At 39.6% G+C, this 23,429-nt stretch overlaps 1 protein-coding gene across 1 annotated transcript in view; it reads right to left on the reverse strand.

The window, feature by feature from the left end:
• Positions 1-3,072: 3,072 nt before the first annotated feature.
• LOC128030529 (four and a half LIM domains protein 3) overlaps positions 3,073-23,429 on the reverse strand; it is a 39,729-nt gene continuing 19,372 nt past the window's right edge. Inside the window, exons 2-6 of the mRNA XM_052618232.1 lie at positions 10,274-10,453; positions 8,799-8,973; positions 7,362-7,531; positions 6,358-6,544; positions 3,073-6,223 (exon numbers count right to left, since the gene is read on the reverse strand). Of these exons, the coding sequence (XP_052474192.1) occupies positions 6,072-6,223; positions 6,358-6,544; positions 7,362-7,531; positions 8,799-8,973; positions 10,274-10,429 (840 nt within the window). The 5' untranslated portion in view covers positions 10,430-10,453 and the 3' untranslated portion in view covers positions 3,073-6,071. The remainder of the gene's footprint in view (positions 6,224-6,357; positions 6,545-7,361; positions 7,532-8,798; positions 8,974-10,273; positions 10,454-23,429) is intronic.

Here is a 23,429-nt window from a genome sequence, read left to right on the forward strand (position 1 = left end):
GATAGGATGTTGACCTTATTTAGCCATCTTATACCCTGTTTTCTGTTGTGTTTGCCTGAAGAACAAGCTGACTACTTTACTTGCAACAAAGACCTTGATTTCTCAGGTCATCCACAGATTCATCCACAGATTTCATGAAAGTCATTCAGGTAAACAGGATGAAATGCACTTCTTGGAAATTCATTATAGTAACATGCTGACCTTGTTCAAACTATGCTTAATTTGGCTGTCTGAAATATTGGCTAAAATATATATTTTTTTAATTGTTGTCAAGTATAGCATAATGTGGATGCTGTCTGCATGATCTGTGCTTTATAGAGCAACTTTCTGTTGAGTCCCAGTTTCAATGAGCGTTTAAGTTCCATTACCCCCATTACCGCCCCCCCCCCCCCCCCACCACACACACATACTCATTTTATGGCCAAATTTAGCATGATGCTAGTTTGCTATACTGGTTAAATAATCACTGCCTGGCATGTGTTCGAAAATACACCTTGATAATAACAAACAGGCACATGAACAAGTACTGCATCTCTTCTTAAAATACTCTGTTAAAAATATGTTATGAGACTTAAGGCATAGAAGAACCACAATCACAAATTGCTTTATCAAAACACAAGAAACAAGCTATTGTTTCCCACAGTGCTTCATTACTTATCATGGGAACTATCAGCGTATACAATAAATCATCTTGTATTTTGAGAGAGCATTTGGCTTCACCGGACAGGCTAATTGTTATGGATATTTCAGCACTTAATATACAAAGCTTTTAGATGTCACTTGAGGATATAGTGAGATGAGATCACATACTTTCTCATGGCTAGATTTTTCTCCTGGTTCTCTGGGCATGAATTACATCAGTGATATTATTTTAGTTTAAAATGTATGTTTACAGCCTCCAAACATCAGTGATGTCTTATTATTTATTATTATTTTTTTGCAATTTCTACTTTTAATGTTCACTGTGATTTTGGATACGAACACCAATTTTTTTTTTTTTCAAATATAAACATTTAAGTAATAAAAGTATACAAAAAAAAAAAAAGATTTATGTGTGGATATTTGTGATATCAACTGCCCTAAACTACACATTTTCTGCTGTCAATATCAACTAGCAATATAGCACAACAATGACCACTAACTGTTTGGTGGTAGTATTGTTTTTATATTATTTTTCCATAGGCATTTCAATTACTAACTAGCACTAAGATTAATCCAACGATCTTGCAGCTCCTGATTGGTTTGGTTCAAATGTCCTTTGCAATAAATCATTTTATCCAATGAGAAAACTAAGAGAATATTACTTCTGGAACCAAACCTTTGTGATCTTTAAATCTAGAATACTTTAATATTATTAATTCTCTGTACTGAGTTTTTGTACTTTAAGTTTCACTTTTAGTCTGTCCTCTATTGTCTTCTTTAATCTAGTACAGTATCTAGAGAACATCATCCCACACTCATTCTGTATCGATCCTCCCTTTTTTTGTGAGATATAACTGGTGTTGTCATCCCAAACTTGAAGTGATCCTGCAGATTTAAATAATTACATGTATCTTACATCTCCCTTTTGAAGAAAATGTGTTGGAGAGATTATTTTCCCCTGTCAGCTTCAGTTCCAGCAGGTTTCAAAAAAGCCTTTCCAGTCTGGATATCATCCTCGACATAGCACTGAGACAGTTCCCCACAGGTAGTTAATGACCTCTTCCTTTCTGTTGTTTCAATCTTCTCAATTTGAACAGTCAACCATGAATGGCTTTGCATGTGATACTGTCTGCAGTAATTTCCTTAAGCAATTTGCATCACTGACACAGTTCACTTCTGGTTCACCTCTTACTGAAAGTGGTAGTAGTTTTTTTCAATAACACGATCCCTCCAGCCCTTCTTACAAGAGGTGTTCCCCAGGGATCTGTTCTTCATCCTCACCTTTTTGTAAACTGACAAAACATCTACTATATAATAATAAAATGTTGTCAGTTTGCAAACAACACATATCTTGTTTGCAGTTAAATGTATTTTGATACAATACATGGCTACTTTTGAATTGTTGTACTATAGTATGCACATCTATCAACAGAGGCTAACAGCATTATGTTAACCCGCATAAAATGTTATGCTCTTGTTGATCTTGCCCCACAGTACTTGCTGATCTACTCTTATACTGTACCTTGAGTATCAGCCACAGTCATACTCATTTATACTTAAGTGAAATCCATTTAAATGAGTTTTATAGTTGGAGCCAAATGTCTTTATTATGGTTGGATTGCTTATGTAATGCAAACAATATAACGTCAGTGAAACGTCTGGATAATAAAAGAGGTTTCACCATTTGTCTGAGTGCTTTTCAGCAGTTGTAGGGCTTCATCATTCAGAGTGATTATATCAGGTTTGGTGGCCTCATCCCTTGATGATGAATTAAATACAGGAGCCACTTAAGTCGGTGAGGCTTTGAAACACTCCAACTTCACAGTGTCCGGTTTTCCCACAGGCCTTCCCTGGTAATGATTCACTCACCACTCATGTGATTCTTCTAACTCTCCTCCATTGCCTCACTGGCCCTCTCTTTTTCCCCCCATAAACCTCTTGATTGTGTATGTAACTGAACCCCAGTGGAAGTGCAATGGACCAGCTCCAAAGACTTCTATCTTCCCTCCCTCTCTCCTCTGTCATCCTTTCTTTTTTTGTTTTCTGGTGTTCTCTCCCACATGATCTCCCAACTTCCACCAGAAGTCCCCCCCTACCACAATCTATCGTTCTCCTTTTCCATGTCCTTCTTTGGTGAAAATGCTGAAAAAGAGAACAGTGTTGAGAGGGAGCGGATTTGGCCACGTGTTTATTTTAAGTTCTTATGCCTAGTCAAGGCGAAGAAATAGCACTCGGCACGTTTGCACATAAACACACCCATTTAGAGGCACAAGGTAACCCTGAATACGTTTGTAGACATAGTGGATACTAGTAGGCTCTTAGTCAATTAAATGTCTTTGACAATTGGTTTAATTTATAAAATATCAACAGACAATAAACCATTTTTTTTTTACATTTAAACAAAAGAAAATAGATTTTTTACCACACCTCAAACTTACAAAGCATGAATCATTTTAATTAAGAAAACCACATTAGCCAATTCTTTCTCTCTTGGGTTAGGGTTAGTAATTATACACTTGTATAAAAAAAAAAAAATAAACAAGCTGAAACTAGTAAAAGTGGCATCAATAAAATAACAATACTTAATGGTTCAATTTGACAAAGTTTGACAACATGCATACTATAACTGTTGACATACACAAATATTGTTTCATTTCATTCACTCAACATGGAGGAGACTGTAATTATGAAATTATGACTGTAGAAGTAATAATGAATTATCAAACAATTTAAAAACAGGAATTGAACAGGAAATAATATGTAGTTTGCAAATATACAATGTAATGCGTGCTGTATCTTGAAATTTTTGTGCTTTTATATATATTATTCAAGCTATAGTAGTGCAAATGCAAGTCTGTCTTCCACCTGTATACAAAATACATTTCAAACCTCATTTTCCCACATACAGTATTGTTCAAAATAATAGCAGTACAATGTGACTAACCAGAATAATCAAGGTTTTTAGTATATTTTTTATTTCTACGTGGCAAACAAGTTACCAGTAGGTTCAGTAGATTGTCAGAAAACAAACGAGACCCAGCATTCATGATATGCACGCTCTTAAGGCTGTGCAATTGGGCAATTAGTTGAAAGGGGTGTGTTCAAAAAAATAGCAGTGTCTACCCTTGACTGTACAAACTCAAAACTATTTTGTACAAACATTTTTTTTTCCTGGGATTTAGCAATCCTGTGAATCACTAAACTAATATTTAGTTGTATGACCACAGTTTTTTAAAACTGCTTGACATCTGTGTGGCATGGAGTCAACCAACTTGTGGCACCTCTCAGCTGTTATTCCACTCCATGATTCTTTAACAACATTCCACAATTCATTCACATTTCTTGGTTTTGCTTCAGAAACAGCATTTTTGATATCACCCCACAAGTTCTCAATTGGATTAAGGTCTGGAGATTGGGCTGGCCACTCCATAACATTAATTTTGTTGGTTTGGAACCAAGACTTTGCCCGTTTACTAGTGTGTTTTGGGTCATTGTCTTGTTGAAACAACCATTTCAAGGGCATGTCCTCTTCAGCATAGGGCAACATGACCTCTTCAAGTATTTTAACATATGCAAACTGATCCATGATCCCTGGTATGCGATAAATAGGCCCAACACCATAGTAGGAGAAACATGCCCATATCATGATGCTTGCACCTCCATGCTTCACTGTCTTCACTGTGTACTGTGGCTTGAATTCAGAGTTTGGGGGTCGTCTCACAAACTGCCTGTGGCCCTTGGACCCAAAAAGAACAATTTTACTCTCATCAGTCCACAAAATGTTCCTCCATTTCTCTTTAGGCCAGTTGATGTGTTCTTTGGCAAATTGTAACCTCTTCTGCACATGCCTTTTTTTTAACAGAGGGACTTTGCGGGGGATTCTTGAAAATAGATTAGCTTCACACAGACGTCTTCTAACTGTCACAGTACTTACAGGTAACTCCAGACTGTCTTTGATCATCCTGGAGGTGATCATTGGCTGAGCCTTTGCCATTCTGGTTATTCTTCTATCCATTTTGATGGTTGTCTTCCGTTTTCTTCCACGTCTCTCTGGTTTTGCTCTCCATTTTAAGGCATTGGAGATCATTTTAGCTGAACAGCCTATCATTTTTTGCACCTCTTTATAGGTTTTCCCCTCTCTAATCAACTTTTTAATCAAAGTACGCTGTTCTTCTGAACAATGTCTTGAACGACCCATTTTCCTCAGCTTTCAAATGCATGTTCAACAAGTGTTGGCTTCATCCTTAAATAGGGGCCACCTGATTCACACCTGTTTGTTCACAAAATTGATGACCTCAGTGATTGAATGCCACACTGCTATTTTTTTGAACACACCCCTTTCAACTAATTCAACTAATTGCCCAATTGCACAGCCTTAAGAGCGTGCATATCATGAATGCTGGGTCTTGTTTGTTTTCTGAGAATCTACTGAACCTACTGGTAACTTGTTTGCCACGTAGCAATAAAAAAATATACGAAAAACCTTGATTATTCTGGTTAGTCACATTGTACTGCTATTATTTTGAACAATACTGTATCTCTGGACTGCAGAAAGATTTCAGCTGTTATTTTTTTCTGACATTACTATTCCTTTTGGAAGACTCCCACTGAAATGTATGCATACATGTGCAATGCATCAAAAGTTGTTTGATGCTGTAGTTCTGCTAAGAAAGACAAGAGGTTTTAGTGAAGTTCTAGAAAAAAATGCTAACTAACTACAGAAGTCACACACATTTGTGTGACTTATGGTGTGTGAATGCTTAGATGTTCAGCTTTGGGTGGCTGCTTCTCAACGTGTTACTTTCATTGTTCCCAAAACTAAAAATCAGTCCTGCTTTCATTCATGTACACTTTGATTGGCACAGACTGTTTGGAACAATTCTACATGGGCGTTCAGTCACTTCCAACAGAACACCAAAACTTTGACCTTTTAATGTTTATGAAGGAATCTGCTTAAGTTCTTTCACAGGCTGTAAACACAGACTACATCCACCCATTAATGACCATTACTAACCTAATGACAGTTCTGGCTGGCCAGGAAAAATAAAGATGGGAATAACTAGTAGGTAGATCAGATATTTTTATCTGTGCATGGAGACCTACACATTTATGGAGTGTTGTTTCTGGATTGTGCAGTGGATGGACTGCAGTTGGAACTCCGCATTGCGTGGCTTTAACAACTCAACAGCAGTCTTTGGTGCATCTTTTACTGGTCTTAAACCAGTAAGCCTATTCTTTGAGTATTTTGATGAAACTCAGACCGTGTGTGGGGGCAGATTGCTGGTTTGCTGGAATCTCAAACAGCAGTACCAGCATAGGCATCTCTTGAGATGTGAAGTTCTCATGTGAGGGCACAGCAGTGTAAAATAGACGTGTGAATATGTATGCATGTATATGGGAAGGCAAAGTGTGTGGATAGGGGTTGCGTTCTATAAGCTGCCATTGCAGTTGCGACAGAGTATCTCATCTTGGTCAGGGAAGAAGCCAGCACCCACCAGCGACACAGAGCATCGAGAGCAGGAGAAGCACGGCTGGTGCCATTGCCGTTCCTCAAACGAAATGTACTTTCCTCCACCAAAACCTAAAAGGAAATAAAAAAACATGTAAGATCTCTGTGACATTTCAGGTGAGTTCATCACATGACGCCAAAACTAGGGATGCACTGGTTGACCATCCATAAATCGGAAACCAAAATGACGTCCTTGCAGATTTTACCTGTAATAGGTTTTTTGCAGGCTTCACACTTCTTAGCATACAGATTCCCAAAACATTTGAGGCAGTATGGGCTGTCATCACGGGAGGTGAAGTGCTGGCCAGCTAGTTGGACTTTACAGCTTGTGCACACAAAGCACTCCTTATGCCATGGCTCATCCCTATAGGTCACACCACCTTTAGCCAAGGCCTGAGGTGAAGAGAGTTCATCAGAGACATAAGCAGTAACCTGTCAGCATGAGCTTCTGTATACTTGACCTAAATAAAGCTACCTGGAAAAAGGTATGAAAGTCAAATGTATTCATTTACAATTGTTTGTTATACACGAGTGAATTTACTAGTTTCCAGCAATTGCGGTTGGATAGTTTTAAATAGATTGTTAAATGATTGATAATATTAGAGTGTCAAATTACATATTAGAATGAATTGTGGAGGATCATGTGACCCTGAAGAATGGCATAATGGCTTCTAAAAATTCAGTAATGCCATCCGAGGAATACATTTTATTTTATAATACATTAAAATAGCATACTATTACTGTTTTTACTGTATTTTTTATCAAATAAATGCAGCCTTAGTGAGCACAAGGGTCTTTAAAAACAACAAAAACAAACATCTTATCTATTCAATTTTAAATTCTTAAATTTTACATTTAATAGAATAGCAGCTTTACTTAATTGATTTAAAACACAGCTATTATATAGATGTGTTTGGTTGTTGTGTTGTGTGTTGTTTTTCTGAGCGGCCTGTAATAAATGAATAAAATTTATTTTCTTTTTTTTGTATTTCAGAGAAGTATAGAGCCAAGACTGCAAAACAGATGTAATTGTAATGTTGAAATTGACAGCCAGAGTTAACCAGTGACCAGCAAGTCTTCTGATATGCAACAGGAAGGAGAGATGATGTCAGAATTCTGACTTTTTGTGGAGCGAATGTGTTTGTGTGGACTGATGAATAACACATGGTTATGTATTTCAGGCAGAGAAGCTTGTAAAACCACCACTGACCTGTTTACATCGGGTACAACGCGGTGCGAACTTGTTCTCATAGCAGGTTACACAATAGTGGTCATCTTTATCTGGGATAAATGACTTGGAGCCTATTGGTTGTTGACAGCTGTTGCAAATGAAACATCCCTCATGCCATGTGGAGCCGGCATACTCAAGCTTCCTGGATCCTGAGAGAGAGAGAGAGGGGGGGAGGAAAAGAAGCCTTTAAAATAAGGCTAATACGTTTCCTTGTTTTCGACTGCTGCTCAGACCACGTTACCACAAACTTACACTTCTGGCTGTTATCAAAGCTAGACTATGATCAAGATACTGAAATATTTTCTCCAAACTAGAAGAAAGACTTTAAAACAAAGGCCATGATAGATAGTATTTTTTGGGAAGTCGTGGCCTAATGGTTAGAGTGTCGGACTCCCAATCAAAGGGTTGTGAGTTCAAGTCTCGGGCCGGACGGAATTGTGGGTGGGGGTAGTGCATGAACAGCTCTCTCTCCACCTTCAATACCATAACTTAGGTGCCCTTGAGCAAGGCATCGAACCCCCAACTGCTCCCCGGGCGCCGCAGCATAAATGGCTGCCCACTGCTCCGGGTGTATGCCATTGTTAATGGCATAATTTGGCATAATTTCTGTGGAAAATGGTTAAAATATTTCTTATTTTCTAAGAGTCTTGCCACCTGTTCGACCACCATTGCATTATCTCCTTGTAGGACCTGCTGATTAGCAAGTCACCAACAGTCACTTTACCTGGTTGGACTTCATGTTTCTTAAGCGATCTCAAGAGATTTACACGTTACCCAGATAAAAAGACTTGTGCAGATCCTTCTTAAAGAGGCCCCACTGCCAAAATTTACTTTACATAAAAGCTTTACATAGAGAGCAAAAGAAAAAAGTTTGCAATCCACTGAATAACAAAAGACATTTTGAAGAAATATCAAGTTACAGCAAGGCTGTCTTGCTCAAGTTCAAGACTCACCCCAAAATATATCACAACATTCATCAATGCAAAGTATTAACCATGAAACGGAGCCCTCCATCCTTTCTCCTTCCCTTGTCATCTGCACATCACAAACAAAGGTCCTTACCACTAACAGTGTATTACATGCATGAACTGGGACTTTTGTTTTTGGAGGTTGGAATACAGCTTGATTTGTTCACTAGATTTATCTGTGAAAATAACAGCTACACATTTTAATGGCAGAAGCCACTGGACTTCCAATTTACATTTCCAGGACGAAATTAAAGTACTTGCAAAATAAATGTTAAAATTAAAAATTTTTTGATACACCTCATCATAGCTGCTTTCTCATTGCTATGATACTCAGTGCACAACTTTGCCGTCTAAAGGTGACTTATATCCAGTATGCAAATAAATGTCAGGAGGAAGATCAATCAAGATTCAGTTTTCAAATGATGAGGTGTGCTGAAGTCATTCATACCAGGCATGACAGTTTTATCGCAGGCCACACATTTGGAGGAGAACTCATTGCAGTAGCAGTCGTTGCACAGAAGAGCATCGTCCTGGCTGGTGAAGGGCTCGTCTGCCAGCGAACGGTCACAGCGGAAACAGCGGAAGCAGTGCTCGTGGTAGTGACGGTCCTCGTAAAATAGCTCCTGAAGCACACGGACACAACACCGAGATGTTATGAACATTTAAAGATAGAGGTCATGCACAAATCATGTTGTATGACCTTCTTTCGTCAGTGGAACTCAAGAGGAAAATTGCTGAAGAATGTACTTTTGTTTTCCACAGAAGAAAGTAAGTCATAGGGGTTTGTAGTGTCACAAGAGTAAATCATGACACATTTTTAAAGTGAAATCTCTCTTTAACCAAGAGGTTTTTAATACAAACATGAACTAACAGCGGATGGTGCACTGGGGTCTCCATATAATAATATTAAACAATTGTGGTTAATGTTAAAGACAAGTTGACATACCAACAGATTAGCTGTGTTTATGAGAAAGAAAAAGCCAAAATAGGCAACAAATTAAGCCGCTTTTCCTCGATCCCAAGTTCATTTCTGATTAAGATCTCAAGTAATGGCAATTCAGCCTCTCAAATGCTAGCACATGTGCATCTAGTTATAAGTGTCTCTGTGGAGAACATGGCGCCTGGGTCAACTCCTCATGTAAAATATGTAAACGCATAGTAATAAGACAGGGAGGGTGAAATTTATGGCCTGTGGTGGAAATGGCCAAGACAAACAGTGACTTAATTTAGCATCTGCTGTCCCTTATTGTCAATAAGTCACCAGACTCTTTGTGTGTAAGCGCATTAACTTTGCGATTTCCTGTGGGGAGTTTACTACAGTGGTAAATGAACTGCATTGTTTGGTTTTATTTCATTTTGAAGGGATTAGTTACCCTTGAAATGGGAAGGATTAAAGACTCAAATGTTAATATTTTGCCTTAGGTTTTTAACATTGTTGCCCTTACTGAAGTTGAATGACATTTCTAATTGGACAATAAATGCCTCTCTCAAAAGAACTGCCAAATGGACAGTTTCAGCCTGAAACCACATTAAAATGCTTTTCCAGTGTAACTGAGCCTCAAATTGTTCCAACCACCGTGGATATGATCCTGTAAAATCAACATTTTCCTGTAATAAGTAAACCAGACACTATTTGCACGGCTTTTCAGGGAATAATTTGATCTTGGTTGTTAGGTAAATTAGTTATGTTGACTAACAGAAAGAAAGATCTGAAAGTGTGATCTGTGCAAATTTTCATCAAAATGCGGTCGCATCTTAGAGCAACAGTCCATATTTCTTTACATTGTATTTCAAAGAGCTGCCTAAACATTCTGCAAAAATATCTTCTTTTGTGTTCGACAAAGGAAATAAAGTAATAAAGGCTTGGAATGACACAAGGGTGAGTAAATTAGAAGAACTATCCCTTTAATAAACGCTACTCACTCTTGAATCATGGCCAATCAGCTCTTTGCACTCATCACAGGTGTTGGCGAAGAGGCTGTCGTAGCAAGGGATGCAGTAAGGGTTGTCCTCTGCCTGGATGTACTTCCTGCCGTATAAGGACTCCTTGCAGTTGTCACAGTCAAAGCGCTCGCTCATGTTGCTCCTGATCCGAGTCAGTCCCTGTAACACACATTCAGACAGGTGAGCCTTCAAGTCATGGCTACATCGCGCCGAGAGACACAGTCACACACTACCAACACAAACAGGCTGATCTGTCATGAAGCACTGTGCAAAACGTCTATAAAGTTTTATAGCTCTGTAATGATAGCTGCAAAATGAGAGGAAGGAAGCTGGAATTTTAGCCAGCGCACAACTCTGTGCTGCATGTGACGTGGCAGCTGTAGCGGAGCTACAACTGGAGCCCACTTTTAGACATTTCTAAGTTTGACCCCACTTTTTGAGAGATGATCATTGTGTTTTAAAAGCTTTGTTTGCTTGGCAACGGAGCAAAGAACCATGTTTCTCAATGTTTTTTTTTTACGCTGTAGCAAGATAAAAGATCAAAGCCTTTTTCCCCCAAAAATGTTGTCTGTGTCTTGTTTTTGCATGAAAGAAAACGTCAACTTAATATAGCTAGCCTTTTACATAATCAGGTGAACATCAAAATTTTATATTCACAAACCAGAATTATAGCTGAATGATTATTAATAAATGTAAAGTTATTCATGAGCCCAACTTTTCAAACCATTGCTAACACATATGACTTAATAGGCTAAATAAATAAATGTGACTTACAGGCATTTTCCTCTTTATTATAGGTTCATCAAAATTCCTTTAGATTATAAATATCGGAAATAATTCCGATAGTTCAATTCTCACTAATAACTAGTTGCTTATTAGCATTAACATATTGCCTGTTTATTAGTGTTTATAAAGTACATACTGTATAATGCATGACATCCATAATCCTACCCAATACCCTAAACTTAACAACTACCTTATAACCTATTAATAAACAGCAAATTAGGAGTTAGTTGAGGCAAAAGTCATAGTTAATGGTTAGTTAATAGCGAGAATTGGACCTTAAAATAAAGTGTGACCTAAATATCTAACCCTGAATTTCTCACTTAGTCATCCACGTGCCGAAAAAAAGAGAGACCCCTCACTGCCTGATAGATAAAAGGCCTGCGAGATCACAGAGGTAAGACTATATTCTTGACTGTTGGAGGTCTGTGCATTTGTATGCTTCACAAGCAAATATTTGTGAAGTAAACACTTCTACCTTGGATGTGCAGACCACCTAGGGAGATTGTTTAGAGAACCGCAAATGTGACAAGGACTCTTCGTTTTATTTTTTTGGAAAGAACTAGCACTGATCCCAAAACAACATCAGATGCACTAGGGGAGTACAGATCAGATTTGTTCACATTCGGTACAATAACATACCCCATGTTCACAATGCGAGGTGTTAAAACCAAAACCAAAACTGACAGTGTAATAAAAACACCAGCTTGACATTAACATGAGTTAACATGAACGCTATCAGGTTGCCAAAACATTACCGAAATGTTGGAGGAAAGCCTTATGATAAATGATAGGCCTTCCTAGCAGAGATGAGCTCAGTGTATCAGTTTCAACCCAGCTAATAATAATAATCAGCCACCACTGAAATGATGAATCTATTTGCATTTCCTGCCTTACACACGGCCACAGGAAGGGTGTAATCACAGGATGCCAGATAAAAGATATCATCTTTCCGCTTTCCCCTGGCATGACAAAAGGCTTAAATGATCGTGGGTGTGAAAGGCTAAAATAAAAAAAAAAATCGCAACACACCTTCCGAAGCTTCATAAATAATCAGCTGACGCTCTTTTACTATGATGATACCACTTACCCTCAGCTGAGAGCTGCTTTAAAAGCTTCTTCGTCTTGGCTCTGCTCTGCTCGTAAATTAGGGAGTGTTAATGTTAAAGGCTCCTCTGGCCTGAGGCTGCCCCTGGTTTACATCATTACAGACCTGCGTTTGAGGGAATATGAACCTTCTTCGTTCCCATCAAGACTATCATGGTTCTGTATTTCTTGCAGCTTGATGACATCATCACACATTTATTGGCCTTTTTTAGTCAAATGTACATTTAAAAAGCAAATTTGCTTTTAAAATATATTATGGCTTTTTAGAGATAAGGCAATGTTCATTCAGGATGTAAAATGTCATGTGTGACTCTCCACAAACCTATACATATGAATTAAAATACTTCTCACGCTGAAAATATATTTAAAAACTTTTTTAAAGATAATGAATTATTTTAAAATGTGCACACTCACATATTCAAGGTGTAAGAAAACAGTATTATTACTTGATGGTTGCACCACTTAATATTTATTTATTTTAAACTTGATTTTTCCTTCATTTATTTATTTACTTATTTATTATTTAAGCAATGTTTATACTGTTTATATGATAATGTTATTATTTTGAATTAGCTTATTATTTAAAAAATTTTGTTTTAATTTTACTTAATTTTTTTTTGTAATTGTATGTGCTTTTGACATTTTATTATCTGTTTTATTTTTATTATTCAATTATTTATATATATATAAAGTTAACATAAATATCTTACTAAAACAAATCACTCAAAACACAAAAATATAAACTGCAAAGAATAATTAGGAAGTTACCTCTATAACTCAGAATTTTTTTCCATTTTTTTTCCATCAATACGATTGTTTTAACAGAAATACAAAAAATCCTAAAACTGGGCATATAAATGTAACACGTTGTAAAAAAAGAAGTCATGGAGGTCTGATAAACATATTTTAAATGTACATGAAGAAAATGCATTGCTTATAATGAGAGTCAGCAGATCTAAGCATCTCTGTTCTTTGATTTAGCAAGCATATGCTAAATGTCACATTAAATTTCATCTAAACACAAGACAGGATGTTGGAAGGATCACCAACAGCACATTGAAGGCCTCATCGTTCACCCAAGTAACGTCAACAATAGCCTTTCTGCAGCCTGACTACAAGTGTGTTTACAGTCTCTGGGGAGACGTGAGCTTCAGTTAGAATAACTCTCCTCCTGGTAATCATTAAAGATGAGGTAGGACCCAGTCCTTCACTGTATGGAGGGAAATATTGTTCCAGCTATGACAATATATAAATACTTATTTAGTCAAGGATGGGCTTTGTTATTACTTCCTTTTTGTGCTGAGTTTTCTAAAATATCTTATGAGAGCAACAAATGGAAGCAACATGAGAGTAAATGGGCAATTTGGACTAAAGTGGAGAGCATGATGTCATCAGTGACCCCAGGGCAAGACGTCCAGAAGCTGGAAAAAAATGAAATGAGACCTCTCCCTTTACTTATAAAGTTAGAGCTGGCTGTGGTTGACAGCTAACGTGATATTCTGTACAGAACCACGAGGAACCTTCTGACACACTGCAGTTGAAAGTGTAAGCAGGAATTTCCTCTTCTTTGTGTTTTATGAATGATCAACTGGACTCTGGTAAAATACTGTAAGCAAAACAGTCCTTAAAGGTTGACGATGTCAAACAAAACACCATGACCCATCAGCTCTGTTTATTTCATCTAGTCTGGAAAATATCACTGCTTTCAGTCAAACCATTGGCACATATCTTCAAGTTCATGTACATGTACTTCATGGAAAATGTGTTTTCTTTCTTTCTGTCACAGTTTTCTGTCTTTCTGTCACTGTCTTCTGTGAGTGTTGTGTTTGTTTAGTGCCATGTGCTTTTGTCTCTTTTCTTACCTGTGTTTCTCCCTTGCTCCCGGACTCATTTACCTTCACTCTGCACACCTGTCTCTCAATCACACAAACAGCTGTTGCTCATTGTCATGGACTATATATTCTCGTCTCAAACACCACTCTGTCTGGCTGAATTATATGTCTTATGCTTAATGTTATCTGCTAATCGTTGCTTGTGTAAACCGTGTTTCTAGTTCTTGCATTTCAGCTTGTTCTCGGTTATTCGTTTCTGTTTTGTTTTTGCCTTGTTGGCCTTTTTGTTCTCTTTTGTTAAAAAGTAATATTTCCCTGCATTTGGACCCAGACCCTGTTTCTTCCTCTGCACGTCCTACCGTGCCGTGACACTTTCATTCTTAGGTCTATCTATCTATCTATCTATCTATCTATCTATCTATCTATCTATACATACACAAAAGTATTATGTTTCAAAAACTGAAATTGTCTACCCTGGAAAAAATCTGGGATTTTTTTTTTTTTTTCAGTTCACCTGAAATAGAATTATTTTGCTTACAAATATTACATGTGAATAGTCTTGCAATGAATTTTATTTATTATATATTTACTAACCATTACTTAAAAGTCAGCTTGTGAAATTTCTGGTCTCTTGTCTAATAATTTGGATGATATTTTGCTTTATCCATATTGTTGTTGCAGTTCCCTTATTAGCTAACATACTAAGAACCTAACATACTTCAACCATTTTACTGCTGCTGATTGCCTGGTGATAGTGAACATTCTGAGATGAAATGCAGCTTTGTGGCTTCCCGCATAGACAGTTGCCACATCCTGTGTCTTTGGTCACTTTCAATGCTGTCAGGTCACCTTCCTGCACTAATATGAAGGAAACAACAGTTTAAGAGACTTTAGGCCAGCTCTTAAATATTTCACAGCAGCTATCTTGTTGACTTATGGTCCTATCTGTATATGAAGGACATGGCGGTCCTTCTCAGAACAGTTTGTGAGATTCTTGGGGAATGACAAGGTCACAATAGCATGTTTGTCTAACTTCAGAGAGGCCAGACTGAAAGGGAGCAAAGCAGTAGGGGCACGCAAACTCCCTTCCCACTGCAGTTTCATAGACAACAGCACTAATCCTCTGACCAAACTCCTATCATGCTCCGCTTCACTTTAAACGAGCCGGCTGTGCCTCAAGCTGGGAAACTGACCCGGACCCTTCCTGTTCCAGAGCTCGGCCTGTCAAACGTCTACCTGGGCAACAGGAGGCAATGGCTACTTGCCACCACACTATAACAGCCCAAAACCTACTTTTACCGTGTATCATCAGACAGTGTTGCCAACGAATTAAATATTCTGTCAATGGAATAACATCCTGTCCTGTGTCAAGGATTCCATTTCAGAATAGATCCTGTCAGACTGTCATGATTTGCCACATTATTTCAGGCTTGTGGCTAATGTGATGAATGTAATATTCTCTGTTAGATTTGAGAAAAGAGTAGTATGTTCTGTTTATGTACAATGTAGCTTTTATAAACCTTAAGGGCAAAACGGAGTGATAAATGGCGGGTTGAACCACAAAGATTTATAAATTGAACTGGCGAGTGAAAATGCAGCACATGGGTAAACGGAGAGCACCATGCTGAGATCAGTCTGCCATTGAAGCAGCTCCAGGCACAGTGATAGCTCTGGATTTGATTTACAGTCAGCAGAAAAAACACCACCATCAGATACCGCTGTATATCATCTGAGGCTAAGGAAGCTCAAGCGTATGTCCAATGGCAACATAGCAATTAATAATATATTTGTATATATATCTACAATACAAACACATATTTTAATGTACTAAACAAAAAAGGTATTTTAAATTGCAATAATATTTTACATTTGCAGTTTTTACTGTTTAACCTCGTCTTAGCCGGAATGCTTAAATTTCAAAAATGTATTTTGCCCCCAATTTTTTTGCATAACAAAATACAGAGATAGTCTATCACTAATCGTACAGTAAACTGACAAGTGCTAACTTGAAGACAGTGGAGTACATTGACTCCATATTGAATTTCCGAGAACAGACACTCTTGGCAAATTCGAAGTGCGAAAATTAAGAGCCGTCAGGTTCCAGAAACAAGATGGAGGTGATGTCTGCCTGACAAAACGCTTAAGTTTCTGTTGTAAAGTCACGGTATCAATTTAATATGAGAAAGCTGTGGTGGAGAAGATTGCTTGGATTGCACTTGGTTTTGCCTTTTAGGATTTTCTCTTGCCACATCAGATAAGCCAAAAACAACCGAGAGGGGGAGGAAAGAGCTAGTCTTATCGGAGGAAGCAGAGAGGCAATTGCCGATGAAGAGGGGATAACATTCAAAAACAAATCTGAGCGCTTGCTCTCGCTTATTCACGCATAATCTTTATCAGAGTATTCGATGCATGACAGATGAGACATAAGATTAATCTCCACCTACATTAGGTATTTTTATACAGTACAGTTCATAAAATAGCTTATCTTGATCACTGAAATAACTACATCTGGTAGCTACAATTACTATGTAGATTTTCATCCAATTATTATTTTACAATTATTATTTAATTTATTTATTTACATCAGCCATTTTCTTTTAATCTCTGGACCACTGATTCGATTTTCTGCCTATTGGTAATGGTTGGGCTGAAATTAGGCCTTTGTTGTTTACTCTCCCTGGAGAGGATGCCTTGACAGTGTTAGTAAATGATCTGTTCGACTGCCACCACAGAGTTTGAAACCTACACATTTTCTCTAGTGTGACAGTGATAACAGTTTACAGGCACAGCCATGTGAAGCAGACGTCACTGACCACAGTTATCCTTCAGAATGACCATCATCAGCAAATAATCCACGCTGAGACAGCTTTGCAAAGGTTTGATGTAAACCAGACAACAACCCGTATAAACAAATGCTCTTTCTTTCTAACCCTTGTTATGGACCCAAAGTATTATTTACCACTGCAAAAGATTAAGTCACTTCTAGCCTCAATGAAGCAAGAAGGCAGGTATTATTGCGTAACTGATCAGTATGGATCTGTTTGTTCATTTCTGAGCCTCTTCTACATTAGTGCATGTTAGAGAGAGGAAAAAAGCCAGAAGAACAGAAATACACCAGGGCTAACATGTAATTTCCACTGAGCCCTTGAAACACAGCCTTTTGCTGCATGAGGATGGCAAAGTCAGGTTCACCTCGTAAACTTCAAATATAAGCACCTGCTTTGGGAGCTAACATAGTAAAGGCCCGGAGAAGGAGGATGTTTTGTTTTATTCTAAATTACAGCTCTGTATGAGCGATGCATTAAGCCAAAGTGAAAAAAAAAAAAAAAAAAAAAGGCACAATAAAACAGCTTGGTAATACAAAAAAATCATCAGACACAATGCTAAGTAGTTTCTGTGGTGGTTGCAATAGTGTTGTTATGCAGTTGCTAAAGTGTTCTGAGTTTGTTTTTGTTTTTTTAGTAGTCTGATTGTTTAGTAGTCTGCGATTATTTATTTATTTATTTAGTGTGGTTTATTATCTACTGTACTTTATTCAAAATTATAGGCAAAACGTATGTATACATACACTATTGTTCAAAAGTTTGGAAATTAATACTTATTCAGCAATGATGCATTCAATTTATCAAAGTGACAAATTTTTTTTATATTAATGCAGCCTTGGTGAGCATAAGACTTTTTAACAACATTAACAAATCATAGGGACCACAAACTTTTTAATGGTAGTGTTATTGGGTGTATATTTTCCGGGGGTATGATGATTGATAAGCACTGAATAGGTACTATAGCACAATGACAATCATATTTACTGTATATACCATGATTTTTATTACTTCATAAAATGCTATGAAATAAACATAGTGACACTTTTTGTTAGTGCTTCTACCACTGTAGAAGGCATTTCATCTGCTTCTGGTCCGCTTCTGCTCAAGCTACTGCCCCAGGAAAAGGTGAAAATAGAGGTAGATTTATTCATCATCTGTATTTATATCCATGTAGCTGGTAAAAAAGGGGACTTGCCTACATATTTCTTTCTGTGTAAGGAGAGTCAAAGGGGAAAACCTGCCATACATTACAGTTTAACATCTGCTTTCAATTGACAGAAGTATGCAGTTAGACTTTAGAGTGCCAAAGTAGGTTTCGGAGATTCACTGCCGAAGGAATGCAGGAAATGCTGTCTTTTCTTCACTTTCTGTGGTATTTGCCAAGTACTTCAGAGGAAAGAAGAATACAAATATAGAAATTGACAGTTAAAAGGACAGACTGGGGTGAATAGAAAAACTTAAAACTAGAAGGTTTGTATGGTTTGAGTTAAATCAGGTCAAGGAGTCCAAGACAAACCAGAGAAAGACCTGGTGAATTAAATGTTCACAGCTTTGTTGCATTAAAAGAAGGAGAGAAGGAGTACAAAATGAGAGCAGGGAGGGAGTCAGGACAAGGAGGAGTCTTTAAACTGGGGTGAAGATGACTAAGGTTGGGATATTGATTGGGGAGGGGTGTTCAAAGGATAATGAAAGACAGTAAGGAGGAGGCAGTTAGTATATTATCGCTTCCAGAACAAACAAACAAAATTGTAATCTTACGAGCCTGCTAGCTTTTCTGTTTCCCAATGGCTACGTGGAGTAGAAATTATGACCAAACATTGTCGTGGGCATCACTGTCTTCCATGTGGTATCAACCTTCTGTAACTGAATGCGCCTTTGCTTTAATGTTTGAGAACTGTAACCTTAAGTCAAATAAAATCAGGTGAATATCAACACAAGCATTTATAAAGCAATGATGTGAAAGAGAGGCAGTGAAAGGAAAAGGAAAGGGAGAATAAGGAAAGGAAAGGGAAATAAAAGACGAAACATGGGAAAGGGAAAAATAAAAGGGGAAAGGCAAATTTAAGGAAAGAAAAAAGCAGAGGTAAAAGAATGTAAATGTGATATCAGAAGTTGAAGGAAAGATAAAACCAGAAGGTAAAAGAAAATGGGAAAGGTCAATTGTAAAGGGGAAATTAGTAAACTGAAAAGCAAAGGGAAAGGAAAGGAAAAAGAGAGAGGAAGGTAAAGGAAAAAAAATTTGAAAGGAAAAGGAATACATGGAATGGCACAGGAAAATGGAAATGAAAAAAGAAAGCAAGGGATAAAGGAAATAGGAAATGAACGAAAAACAACAGGAATAGAAGAGGCAACGGAGAAAGAAAAAAGAAAGCAAAAAGGGAAAGTAAACGTAAAGGAAATCTGGTGATGAATGGAATTGACTGACAAAATTCAAATAGCAAAATCAGTAACTTTCTCATTGAAGCTGCATTTCACTTGACTTAAATAGGACCAACTTTAAGCTGATCATTCATCAGATGTGAAGTGTGGACACTGGATGGCTGGTGTTGCCCGTCCCGCTCTGTACATTCCTAGAACAACCCTACGATTAGAGCAAAGTGCTGCAGATGGTTGGCAATGCTACACGTCAGATGTCTGGCCTCGTTCTTCTCCATGCCGAGTACAAAATAAAGACACAGAAAGGTGGTCTGGCAAACACAAGGGGCAATTGTAAAACATTTCCTTGGGCTAAGGGTGGGCTCCTAAATTTCACTGGTGGTTTTTCAACATGCTATAGCAGAGGGCTTTTTAACCTCTGAGAACACTTGCCTTGATCAGATGTCTTATGATGTTGATGGAAACTGCTCTTAAGCACACCGCTTCACCCTCAACATGACAAATTATTTACAATGGTTAGAATAATGGCTGGTGGGGTAGATTGAGCGTAACATTAAAATTTGACTTTCCAAACCCGGTTCATAAGGTTGCCAAATGACTGAGAAACGGTTCATTGATTAAACAAAAGTATAACTGAGGAGTCCAAACTCATCCAATTACCAAGAATTTAATGTATAACTCTTTTACGTAATTTCTTGCTCTTTTCCACCTCAAATGTTTGACAGATATTTCTGACAACCCAAGTTTGCTCCAGTAATTTCTCAACAAAGTTGATATGCTCTGATCTGTTTGATGTTAGGAAAACAATGAGAACAGTAGGAACATATGGTGGAACAGTGGGAACACATTTTCCACTGCGTGGTACAGATCAGCGCGGCTCTGTATGGCACGACACGGCTCAGTTTGTGTTTCGTCTGCAGTTTAGTACCATGTTAGAGTGGGCGGGATTATTCAAATGTAATTTTTGTTGTGCCGGCTCTACTACTTCGACTCCTTTTTAATTCCACATCGTTTCATCAAGCTCTCGCTGGATCCACTCCTCTGCTATCAACGAGAGGAACATCTGTACTTTCTCAAAAGACGAAAAACAACCATTTTGGGTTGTGTTCGATCTTTCACTGGCTGTGCTGGTTTAAATCTAGCAGTTCTATGTCGTAAGTCCAGTGACACAGTTAGTGGCGATTATCTTTGGCCAATCAGTGATCAGCAGAGTTTACGCATCACGTTTTGGTAACGGTACGGATCTGTTGGAACCTCAACCGAGGTGGTGCTGAAAAAAGTACCAGGTACCATACACAGTGGAAAACCCCCCACAAGTTAACCGTACTGAAACATACCATGCCGTACCATGAAGTGGAAAAGCGCCAATAGTTGAATAGTGATTAGTTGAGTCTATTTGTGATTTTTCTTCAAGTGCCATAACATAGCAGGCTGTGAGGTGGTTCAAGGCCTTTCCTATTTGCTTTTTTTGTTCATACTTCTCTCTGCTAGTCACAACTGCTATGTTTGGCATTAGAGTGTGGCCTGTTAGGTCTAGTCTCCAAGGTTTTTGGTGCTTTCTCCTACATTCCTTCTCATGTCAACACAAAGCAAATGAGCTGATAGTGCTGTACTTTGCTTTTCACACTTTCCATGTCTAGTGTAGAGAATAGGCTGAAAATACACGCTTGTTAAATTGTGTTTTTTTGGTTTTGCATTTAAACAATTTCTGTGATTTATTTCTCTCAGAATTGGCTCGGTTTGTGTGGCCGTGAGTTTACATGCTGAGTTGAGGAAACGCCTTTGTGCATTATAAGTGCATTTGAAAAAGCAACACACTGAACATCTTCCTTTATAATGGCAGCGTCACTGTAACATTTCAAATAACTTCCTTTTGTGATCTGATGTGGCTTATTGTCACAGAATGAGGCAGAAAATATATTTTGTACTGTAAAAAGCCTATTTCGATTTGCAGTGGATTATAATTATAATTACACTTAATTATTATGAAAATACCTGGTATGGCTTGGAACACTGATAATTACATTGTTGGAATCAAGTGTTTATTGCCTTCATGTTTGGTCAATCAGAACTTTTCTATATTATTTTCAGTGTTGCCATCTAATTTTCAGTGTAAGTTGCTAAAGGCAGGTCAATTTGTTGCTAAAAGTTACTAAATGACATTGTAAAGCTGCATCACTGCATAGAATACACAATCAGATTGCTCAAATCTCAGCAAAAATGTTTTTGATTTCATTCAGATTTATTCATAAAAATAATTCAAATACATACTACATATTTAAATATAATGTATATATGATATACTTTTAAATACAACTGTGACGAGTCAGCTGCCTCCTCCCTGATTGTCACCGGCACCCCGTCCTAAATCGCCGCCCTTCACCAGGCTCCCGACTGGAGTGGGTGTGAGAGGAGGGGCGCTGGACGAGTCAGGGCTGACGGCGTGTGATGGGGCACACCTGAAGGAAGTGGAGCCTCATTACCGCCGCTGGTTAAAAGCCCAACGCGCCTCTCCTCAGGAGACCGGTCTCTTCCCCGTGCATGCACGCTGGTGTCCTCGTGGGTCCAGGAAGGGTGCGTTGAGGGAGTCCCGCGCCACAAGAGACGTGAGCAGCCGGACCCGCGATCCGGAGGAGAACCGCACCCGTTTACACGGCCGACGGGCCAGGATGCCGGGCCGTCCATCCCCTACCAGCGGCGCGGCCGACGAGAGAGATGCGGCCGCTAGAGGAAGCCGCCGCCCCTCGCGCCCCGGACCAAGGAGGGGAGCGCGTGCGGCCGCCGGACTCCGCCCCTTACCTGGACCCTTCCTCCATGAACACTGCCCGACCTACACAAACCCCGCAGCACGACGAGGACACCAGATTCCCTGTTATTTTGGACACTTTCCCCCTTTGGCCACTTTTATTCCCTGTTATTTTAGGATTTCTGTTAATAAAAGCCTCTCCGAGGCCTGACGCCACGCCCACTGTGTCTGTCTTGTGCTCCTCGCGTGACACTGGTGGAGAATGCGGGCAAGGCGGAGCCTAGACAGCGCAGTTGGGAAACATCTGGTGACGTCACTCCCTCTCGCTTGCAAACGTTCATGAGAACCCGGACTGGGACGGAGGAAAACTGGGGACAGCCTCCCAGCCACAAAAAGGGTAAGTGACTTCTGTTATTGTCATTTTACCCTGTGGTTGGTTGAGGCTGTCACTAAAACCCGGTTTCTCTGTCCCTGTTCCGGTGCGCTGCGAGAGGGAGGACCGCCCGGAGAGGAATCCCCGCCCACTCCGACCGTTTGGAGCCTGGTTGAGGATGGTAGCACTCCCGTGTGGGCGGCGCCCTGATGACGGGGATGTCGCTTGGGAGGGGGAATGTGATGAGTCAGCTGCCTCCTCCCTGATTGTCACCGGCACCCCGTCCTAAATCGCCGCCCTTCACCAGGCTCCCGACTGGAGTGGGTGTGAGAGGAGGGGCGCTGGACGAGTCAGGGCTGGCGGCGTGTGATGGGGCACACCTGAAGGAAGTGGAGGCTCATTACCGCCGCTGGTTAAAAGCCCAACGCGCCTCTCCTCAGGAGACCGGTCTCTTCCCCGTGCATGCACGCTGGTGTCCTCGTGGGTCCAGGAAGGGTGCGTTGAGGGACTCCCGCGCCACAAGAGACGTGAGCAGCCGGACCCGCGATCCGGAGGAGAACCGCACCCGTTTACACGGCCGACGGGCCAGGATGCCGGGCCGTCCATCCCCTACCAGCGGCGCGGCCGACGAGAGAGATGCGGCCGCTAGAGGAAGCCGCCGCCCCTCGCGCCCCGGACCAAGGAGGGGAGCGCGTGCGGCCGCCGGACTCCGCCCCTTACCTGGACCCTTCCTCCATGAACACTGCCCGACCTACACAAACCCCGCAGCACGACGAGGACACCAGATTCCCTGTTATTTTGGACACTTTCCCCCTTTGGCCACTTTTATTCCCTGTTATTTTAGGATTTCTGTTAATAAAAGCCTCTCCGAGGCCTGACGCCACGCCCACTGTGTCTGTCTTGTGCTCCTCGCGTGACACTGGTGGAGAATGCGGGCAAGGCGGAGCCTAGACAGCGCAGTTGGGAAACATCTGGTGACGTCACTCCCTCTCGCTTGCAAACGTTCATGAGAACCCGGACTGGGACGGAGGAAAACTGGGGACAGCCTCCCAGCCACAAAAAGGGTAAGTGACTTCTGTTATTGTCATTTTAC

The sequence above is a fragment of the Carassius gibelio genome, chromosome A16 (assembly GCF_023724105.1).
Source record: "Carassius gibelio isolate Cgi1373 ecotype wild population from Czech Republic chromosome A16, carGib1.2-hapl.c, whole genome shotgun sequence".
In the NCBI taxonomy this organism is placed as follows: Eukaryota; Metazoa; Chordata; class Actinopteri; order Cypriniformes; family Cyprinidae; genus Carassius; species Carassius gibelio.